This window comes from Rhea pennata, chromosome 4 (assembly GCF_028389875.1).
Source record: "Rhea pennata isolate bPtePen1 chromosome 4, bPtePen1.pri, whole genome shotgun sequence".
NCBI classification, from domain to species: Eukaryota; Metazoa; Chordata; class Aves; order Rheiformes; family Rheidae; genus Rhea; species Rhea pennata.
This window is the reverse complement of record NC_084666.1, coordinates 20,074,489-20,084,646: the sequence shown is the minus strand read 5'-3', so window position 1 is coordinate 20,084,646 and position 10,158 is coordinate 20,074,489. Positions and strand designations below refer to the sequence as shown.

At 42.2% G+C, this 10,158-nt stretch overlaps 1 protein-coding gene across 1 annotated transcript; it reads right to left on the bottom strand.

Annotated features, from left to right (window-relative positions):
- Positions 1–4,980: 4,980 nt before the first annotated feature.
- Positions 4,981–9,359, bottom strand: SMIM20 (small integral membrane protein 20). The gene is made up of 3 exons (XM_062575421.1): positions 9,107–9,359; positions 6,667–6,723; positions 4,981–5,370 (listed from the first exon to the last, which is right to left on the bottom strand). The coding sequence occupies exons 1-3, from the start codon at positions 9,213–9,215 to the stop codon at positions 5,333–5,335; spliced, it is 204 nt and encodes a 67-aa protein (XP_062431405.1). The 5' UTR covers positions 9,216–9,359; the 3' UTR covers positions 4,981–5,332.
- Between the last annotated feature and the right edge of the window lie 799 nt (positions 9,360–10,158).

Here is a 10,158-nt window from a genome sequence, read left to right as displayed (position 1 = left end):
TTCCAGGCTTCAGGAGACTCCTAATGGTACTGTTCAGTCAGTAATGGCACCAGTTAGAGCTCTTGTATGAACCTTTCTCTTACCTGTAGGTGGAGAGGAGATCTGGATCTAAAGATCTGCTATAATCACTGGGCATCCCAAAAGACTCAGATAACAGACTAGGGAGCAAATGCTAATGATTAATATCCACAGTGGCTTCTCTTCATCCAGGATGAAAAGAATAAATACATTCTTTAACTGTACCTGAGCCACTCAGTTCGCAGAGTGAATAGGTGGCTGAGAAGGACTCCTCCTACAGGAATTCCTGCTGAAGCAATGGGAGTACCTTCCTCCTCTACCCTGATTGGTATTGCTGATACTCACTGTACTGAATCACAGGAAAAAGTTCATAGTGAAGGAAGCACTTTTCCAGTGACCTGAAAGATACTTTTCAGTATGAGGTCCCTTCCAACCTGGATTATCCTATGATTTCTGACTTCTTAAGGTAGGATAAAATGAAGGATCGTAGTAATTTTTTTCTTCTCAGATGTTCTCCTCTCATGATAACGTCATTGTCTTTACTAGGAACTTTCTTTTGAAATGCTTACTTCTGATCTGCTGGGAAGGAAAAAGAAGAGGAAGAGGGTGTCCCAATTTGTTCTGTGAGCAGTAGAGTTAATGAAGGCTTGTCTCCCATGGACTATTGCCCACATCACTTGTGCCTCTGCCCGTTCAGCTGACCAGTATGCCTTGTCTCCTTTTCATATCCACCACTCTACCTCCAAAACTGGATGGTCCTCCAGAGCTTCAGGACAATCTTCTTCCCTGCAATACCTCCAGTTCTTCCTTACCTGCTTTAACCATGATCCAGTTTCCCCTGCTTGGTACTTGTAGCTCTCTTGCAAGGCTCATAGTTACTTTTCAGTAGGCAAACGACAGAAGGGAATGTCATTCTACTATTGCAGAAGACAAGGACAAAAATGTTTTCCAGAAAAAGAAAAAAAAACAAACAAAAAAAACCTTGCAGAGCGGTTCCATTAACCATGTCACTGCTGATTTGATTGGTATGATGGAAAGGCATGGAAGCAACAGAAGAAAGAGTAAGGGAGCATAAACGACAAAGAAATAGATGTAAAGTATGTCCGCTCCAGTCTTCTGTCAGACGCATCTGTATTTAGGCTGTGATAGCATTGCCATAGTAGCACAGAACTTGGCCTGAGAGAATCCAGAGAAGTAATTAGCTCCTCACTGAACACACTAGTGGCATACCAAGCTGAAAGCCAGAAGTCTGTCCAACCTGTACTCCCAGAAGATACACTCCAAGAGAAGAGTAAAACACACAGAAAACGGTGTCACAGAACAGAAGCAAAGGGCAGGAGCAGCTGTGATCCAAAGGAACACTCTCTGAAGGAAGTCATAAGCACTGAACAAGCAATACGAGTTTTACAAATAACAAAAGGTTATGGCTCTATTCTTTGATTTTTTGTGGCAGCAGGTTTCAAAGATCGGAATGTGGTCCACACCATCTGTGCAAGTAATACGACTGCCAGTTCCTTTTCAGAAAGGCCAACTAAGGAACAAAGCAGGTAAGCAATTACACTCATTGCTGTCGGGGTTTACAGTTTAAACTTTGTTCCCAATTCACGTAAGATCCTCCTCTAGCAGCCGTATTTATCCCCACCATGCCTTGCAAGGTAGGGGAATACTATTATTCCCATTTTACAGCCAGAGAACTAAAGCTCAAAGGCTAAATTACTTACCCACTGCCAGAAAAAGTGTAGTGAAACAGAGAACTGACCACAAGCGCCCTAATTTCCAAAACAGTCTCTTAACCACTACACCACTTTTCTTGCAAGACCCACACAATCTACACTATGCAGGAACACACCTAGGCTCATATGCTAAAATGCGAAATTAGAGTAATTTATGCTTTAACCTGCACTTTGTTTTTTGCCCTCCAGTCATACATTGTCCAAACATAAACAGTATAGCTTCTGCAGCAGTTTCTCAGAAGCTGGAAAATATTTTCCTTCCACTAGCAAACACACTGTTTGGGCTGTGTGGCCCAACAAAAAAGCCAACGTAGCTTTTCATTTACTGCTGCGTCTACATATTAACATAAAGAAGGTCAGTAGGAGTGTTCACAGTTCTGAGAAAATGAGTAGTTAATTATTGCTAGAGTGCAAGAAGGGAAAACACATGATTTATTTTGGTGTAGAAAACAGCCAAATCACAAGAACTGCTTCTTCTTCTGTGGCCTGTTTTTGTGGGAGGGTATACATATAGTAAAATTTGCAGTGATCAGTTACAGGTATTCAGTATGTTTGAGTATTAAAGAAAAAATATATCCCTTCTCAGCTTACCATTAGGAATAATCTCAATAAATCAAATGTAATATTCAACAAATATTTAAGAATCCCATTTTTCTTCCTCATTTGTATCACCTGGCAACTTGCTAGTAGCTTTTGCCATATTCACTCTTCCTGAAGAGTTTGTGTTTGTCAACTTTACTGTATCATCAGCAGTTCGTAATGCTTCAGTCATGCTGCATTTAAAACAAAAAGCCCTTGATCTTCATACACAAGTATTAAGAACTTCAAAACTAATCAGTTTAATCAGCAGACAGTACTTTAGTACTATCATTCTTTTTCCTGTTAGGATGTCAAAGCACTGTTTAAAATTGTTATTCAATCCTCAAATGCTGAAGTGATATTTTCTGTTCATATTTCATCTAGAACAAATAAGTGAAATGTATTTAAACCACAAAATACACCCAATTAAAACATCCTTAAAAATATTTCAATTAGATGCTTTATCCCAAACTTTCTATTAGGACAATCAGAGAAGGTAGACCAAAACTACCAAATCAGTTCTGCTGCAAAAGGCAGATTAGTCATACTGATATTTCTGAAGTATTAACAATTATTAATAATTATGTGAAATTATGAATACTTATGAAGTCATCTAACATCTTGATGTGCTTGTGTTGAGAAATAATCATTATTGCAGGCTACAAAAGTAACAAGAATTCTTACTTTCTGACTAAGATGAATAAGAGTTCTGTGGAGGACAATTTGCTGTCTACCCAACTTCACCTGTAACCGGGCATAGGATTTGAATCTCTGGCAAATCTCCAGGCAACTGGCAAAGGCCAAAGAAATAGCAGAAAACTTAGGTAAAACTTCAAGGGAGTTACCGCAATATATTCCTTGTTCACTTTTTATTTTTTATTCGTTTCCAAGAAGAATAATTGTTTTTAAACAGACAAAATATTAAACATTTGAAAAAGACTTTCACTATCCTAACACTTTTAACATGTTATGGATTAACATAACACTTAATTAGATGGATCACAGCAAACAAGAGGGTGATATTAAAAAAAAGACATTTTCTGTAGCGAATTGACATCATTCTGCAGTGAATAAACTGCAATAGTAAGCAACAGGTATGCACTGCTGCAAATTCTTTACAAGATATTACAAAACTTCTTAAGCTTATTTGCATATGTTGTCATTGCACTTTCATGAACTACAGATCATGACCAACAGGTATGTAAGATTTTTATAAACACATCCGAATAAAATGAAGGCAAAAGGGTAAGAACCTGCTAGCATGCTGCCACTGTGCTGAAACTATCTAATGTTTCCCTAGGCAAGAGCCAGACTCAGCAAATTATTCATCATCACAAAGTAGGTGAGTAGCAGAGATTCAGTCTTATCTCCTAAAATCTGATCAAATAATTTAATGACCTCTGTCAGATTATTTACCCTGCAGAAGTGATGGGTTAATAACTGCTCCATACTACATAATGTAAATTTTTTCAAAGTATTTATGCTACAAATTCACAGAAGCAGCAGCAACATTAAAAAAATTCAGTTTCTTCTGTAACACTCCTCTCTTTTGCAGCTAGTCAGTTATATATACTAAATACATAGTGCCATATTAGGCACTACTTTCATAGAAGAAACGTTTTAAGTGTTAGAAACCTCTTTGTTCTTTATTTTGTTAATTTATTCTTTTACTAGCAAAGACTGAACTAGCAGCATTGTGACAGTGCTATGCTATGCAATGCAGTGAAATTTCTGTCAACATCACTCAAGTGAATGCAGTAGACTCCTTCTGGCTTCAGCCATTAGGTACTGTATGAAAGCACCTGCGAACTCACAGGCATCAACTGTGGTCACATTTTCCTGGTAAGCAAACTGAAATTGTAATGCTTACTGTGATAACAGAATTCTCTTAAAAACCTCCTAAAACCAGAAGTGTTTCTCTGAGTGGAAAGGGAATGACAATGAAAGGTATAAAATGAATAAAGGATAACAGAATTATGGTTTGAAAAAATCACCATACATGTCAAGTCTTTTATCTGAATTATTATTAAAGTGTGTGATGCATATAAAAATAAACTAACACTTTCTAATATTTAATAAATAATACTCACTGTGCATACGCTCATGGAAATTACATAGATCTTGCAATGGTCTTTAACATGTTGCTGCCAATAATGAAGTGCTGAGAATAAAGTGAGAAGTGAGGAAAAAAAGGTAGTAAATTCCATTAAATGAACATGCTGTATTAGCACTTTGGCAATAGCAGATAGGTTATAGATCATAGTTATAGTTTATAGTCAGTTCTTCCGAAAACACTTGGTTTATTCATAACTTATTGTTCTGAAAGGCATCCAATTAAGTTAAAGCTTTTCAGCAGAGGCAATCCTTTACTATATTTTTCTAATGATCATTATTCTCAGAATAAAAAAAGTAATTTTTAAAACAGAACCTTTAAAGGGTCTATTTTTCCACTCCAACATTTAGTGATAACCTATTTGCAAAACAACCAATCAAATGAAAAAAAGCACACACTGGTTTAAAGGAAGAAATTTTAGTATACGAATTTATGCTCGTGTTATATTTTCTGCACCAGTCTCTCTCACTATATATTTCTATCATTCTATTACATTTTCATAATAAAACCACAAAAAGTAATTCTCATACCAGGAAGGAAGCTGTAATGGTCTGCATCATTTATTCTATTCATAATTTATTCTAGAAATGTTTACAGATTAACCACAAAAACAATTCCACTTCCCTCTTGTCAAGGAAATAAATATTTCAGTTCTACATTCAAGAATCATCCAGCTCAGTTTGTGCATTATGCCCCAGGATCCATTGTCAAAATAGTATGTTTTTTGCTCTTGGTATTTCAATCAGTAGTGTTTGTTTCTCCTCATGTGTCCACACAGCATTTTCAGCATTCTTCTCCAGCAACACTTGAAGACACACTTCAGCATAAGAAAAGGCAACCAAAGATGGACATCTTCAGTCCCGCCATGCAATGCACTCAGCCAGCAACATTACTTTCTTCCAAATGGATCAGACCAAACTTTCAGTCCTACAAATCAAATGTGAAATTCCAGCAGTTCAGAACATGGCTGTTGAAACAAGTTTTCTCTGCTGTTCCAACCTTGTATACAAAACAGCGAAAGAACCTCTGTAACAGTTCTGTACTCAGCTCACAACTCTGCTTAAGCTTTCTAAAATATTTTAGAAAGACAATTTCATCTTGATCTTAAGCTTCGAATAATGGAAAATCTATCACATCCATAAGCAAGGTGTTCCAATATTATTACCATGATTTAGAATAACATTTTGTATTTGAATTTGTCCAGATTTTGCTTTCAACTAGTGGATCTCAGCTTCTTCATCTAAATTTAGCTGATGATGAAAATTTATATTGAGGAGCCTTGGTCATCAAGAACATACATCTCATAAGTGAGACAGGTCCATTCTCTTTAATGTTTCATTAAAAAAAAAAAAAAAAAAAAAAGCATAACTCTTCCTATTTCACTTCAGTGTTTCAGCACTTGCTTGGACTGCGAGTCCTGCACTGATGACTTAACTGATAAGCATAGTAAGGACATGGCATTAATTCAATTTGATTCTCCATTGATGTTAGTTTTCTTTTTTTAACAGAAAAAAATTACCCTTTAATATACTTGGATACGAACTATTTCATCAAGACAAGCATTCTCATGCATATAAATGGGAAGCTTCAACCTTGAATACTTAATACCAGTTCCATGATCTATGAAAAAGCAAGCTATCAGGGAGGTCCATCATCTACCTTCCCCCCCACCCCCATATGCTTTTCTATCCCTTCGACCAGTAGCAGCAACTATCAAGCTCCTAGCATTACATTCAAAAATTTCCTGAATGTACTGGATTTCTGACTTACTCCTCCTCCTGTGAGGCTGGAAGGTACTGGTTTATGAGCTACAACTCATAAAATGTGCCTAAGCTGAATTGAAAAGCAGTATGCCACAACGCAAGAGCACAGAAAGTGTATTTTTTACAACTAGGCCTCAGACCACTTATGGTTGCTCCTCACCTTGAGCTGGTTTAGAAATTAATTTCTGATGTGGAATTTGGCATCTGTTTAATAAAGCATGGAAATACCAGAATCAGTAAAACTTATTTGGTTAAGTCAAGTTAAGTCAATTTAAAAACAAGCTTTGTTAAATTCAAAATTTTTAAGTGAAGAACTGGCCCAATGAAACTTTTTCTTGTTCAGTTTATTATAAAATTAAAATAAATTAACATATTACTTGAATCTATTCTATAAGTCCACAGAAATATTACTTCACAAGGCCTGGGAAACAATGACTACAAACGCATGAATCGAGCATACCTGGAGGCTGAATATTCTCTTGAACAATACCAACTCGGTTTATTGACTGCTCTTTCTCTAGAAAAGAGAACAGAAAGAATAATACTAATAAAAGGAAAATACCAGACATTCTGATAGCATCTAATAAAATGATATTGAAAATTATATTCATTCTGGAGGCTGTCCTGTAAATTCTGGTCTACATAATGAAGAGCAGGTCTATTTCAGAAGGTTATCAACAAACTATAGACTAACCATCTTGAAGTAATGACTACTACTTAAAAAAAGATGGAAAAATATCTGCCATGACACCATAATTTAAAGAATGGCTAGTATCTTTTGGAACTCTCACTCATATGCTCAACATAAAACTTTAAGAGTTTTATTCTTTCCAGAAATGGTGATTCCTAATTTCACGTCCTGAAAGATGTTACATTTGATCACAAACAGATTTCATGGCAGCATCTATAAAGTCATTGCTTGTAAATGTTATAAAATTAAATATTATGATCAGTATTTTCCATGCAATGGATCTGTCTCAGGTTTTTAAGTTTCAACCACTTCCAAGAGCAGAAATGGGCAAATCTATATCCTGTTAAGTGCTTTCCTATTGTAGTGCTTTGTAGCTCAAAACCAAAGCTTGGCTGGATTGGCCTTTTTCTCATCCCATTGAACTTTTAAGCTCCCCCTCACCCAAAAAAAAAAAAAAAAAAAAAAAAAAAAAAAAAAATTGTACATCCTCTGGGGAAACCTGGAACTAAGTCCACCTTAAAATCAAAATTTATGAGCATCCTACTCTCACTGAGAATGCACAAGTACTATGTGTTACCAGGCTGTCCTGATAACACTACTGCACTCCTGTGCCTCCTTTGCCAGAACTTGGAAGATGCACAATAAAGACAAGATGGAAGAAAGAAAATATATCATGTTTACACATTGAATGTTATTCCTCAGAATTAAAATCTATTCTTGTGTTTTGCAGCATTACTATGTGATACTACTTCAGATGTCTGACTTCAGAACCAGCTTCCCAATACAAAGAAATATTGGGTGTTCACCCATAGCTTGAGTCAATGGGAGCTTCAACAGGAGCTTCGCTGTCATACAGTTCACAAGACAGTTCTGAAAATTACAACACTTGTAAATCAAAGATTAAAACTAATGCTTCTCAAGCACAACAAGTATGAAATTCCATGTTCACATCAGACTGCTACGAAAATGAATGCTTATGCAGCACTCTCACATACCACAGTGATGTCAAGAAAAGCCCACAGGAAATTAATAAAGGTATCACCAAAGCAGATTTTGATCAACATGCAATAAATAAAGCCTAGAATCACATATTAAATAGCAAGTTTAAATACATACTAACTGCATACTGCCTACCCTGTGTGAAGATTAAAAATCCAACCTGCCAGGATTAATCATATAATTCACAAGTAGAAAGGAGAAAGCTTACCCATTATTTCTATTATTTGCCTAATCCTGAGTCACACTTGTACCGTTTTCAGAAAGCATATCACAAGCAAAAGTAAGAGTAAGTTTTTTTAAATGGGAACACAGAGCAAAAAATGTATCTTTGCAGGTAGTTTCCAAGTTCATAAACATAACTTGTTTAAACAATTTTGATTGCTTGCAAGTTAAGTTTTACTTCAGCATAGACGTGAGGCTGAAGTTCCTCTGAGAAGATCAATAAGTTGGTTAAGCTTTTTTTTTTTTCCTCCTAAAAATCCCTTTAGCCACCTGAAGAGCTTAACCATATGAATCTTGATTTTATTGTCATAAGTCTCTCAAACTTGTAAAAGTTCAAGTAATGGAATAAGATTTGTTATACCAAAACTTTTCCTCTTTTCCTTTTACAGCAGTTAATAGAGGTTTAGGAATAACATACACTCCCCCCACTGCTCCTGCAACACAGAGCACCAGACTGCACCGCTGATGTTTCACACAGCGCATCCCATATTGTCAAGTCCTCAAAAGCTCCCTGGTTACAAAGTAACTCACAGCTAGGGAAAAAATGGGCCAGTTGTGCCCCTTTGACAGGTTTGAGCAGGTTCCCTTTGCTGTGCTTCTAGCAGGAGAGTGTGTTTTCCTTTACCAGTCACATTCAAAGACAACTGCGGACAGACTACAGATCTAGCAAATCACTGCAATTACTAAAGCTACCAAGAACGTGCCTTACATCGAACATTTCAGTTGGGACTGAAAAACACAGCTTGGATAACTTCTTAAATTGTACCTATTAATTCGTAATTATTCGCAGTTACTCCAGAGAACAACTAAGTGTACTTTTAATCATCCTCCAATGATTAAATTTAGTTGTTCGTTATTGCTTGGGCGAACAACAGCCATTCACCCAGGGAGCCGGGACACGCGGGTGCCCCCGGCCGTGCCCAGAGCCCGGGCCCCGCCGCCCGCCCCCGCAGCCCCCAGCGCCCGCCGCCGCCGCGCCCCCGCTCACTGTACTCCTCCAGCTGCAGCAGCGGCCGGAAGTAGATGGGGTAAAATGCGGCGCCCACCACGGCCGCGAAGCCGCCGAAGATGAGCACAGCGCGCGAGAAGCCCGCCATGACCGGCCACCAGCCGGAAACCGCGCGCCCTCGGCTTCCGGCATAAACAGGAAGTGGGGCGTGTCACGTGGGGCGTGGCGGCGCGGGGCGGCCGTTAACGGCGGCGGGCAGCGCGCGAAGCGCCAAGAGGGCGCTTATGGCGTTCGGCAGGAACGTTCCCTGAAACCCGCGCCCGCCGCCGCCGCCCCGCGGGCGCCGCGCCCCGGGGCAGTGCCGGCGCCCGCCGCCGCCCCGCGGGCGCCGCGCCCCGGGGCAGTGCCGGCGCCCGCCGCCGCCCCGCGGGCGCCGCGCCCCGGGGCAGTGCCGGCGCCCGCCGCCGCCCCGCGGGCGCCGCGCCCCGGGGCAGTGCCGGCGCCCGCCGCCGCCCCGCGGGCGCCGCGCCCCGGGGCAGTGCCGGCGCCCGCCGCCGCCCCGCGGGCGCCGCGCCCCGGGGCAGTGCCGGCGCCCGCCGCCGCCCCGCGGGCGCCGCGCCCCGGGGCAGTGCCGGCGCCCGCCGCCGCCCCGCGGGCGCCGCGCCCCGGGGCAGTGCCGGCGCCCGCCGCCGCCCCGCGGGCGCCGCGCCCCGGGGCAGTGCCGGCGCCCGCCGCCGCCCCGCGGGCGCCGCGCCCCGGGGCAGTGCCGGCGCCCGCCGCCGCCCCGCGGGCGCCGCGCCCCGGGGCAGTGCCGGCGCCCGCCGCCGCCCCGCGGGCGCCGCGCCCCGGGGCAGTGCCGGCGCCCGCCGCCGCCCCGCGGGCGCCGCGCCCCGGGGCAGTGCCGGCGCCCGCCGCCGCCCCGCGGGCGCCGCGCCCCGGGGCAGTGCCGGCGCCCGCCGCCGCCCCGCGGGCGCCGCGCCCCGGGGCAGTGCCGGCGCCCGCCGCCGCCCCGCGGGCGCCGCGCCCCGGGGCAGTGCCGGCGCCCGCCGCCGCCCCGCGGGCGCCGCGCCCCGGCGTGCCCATGCGCAGCA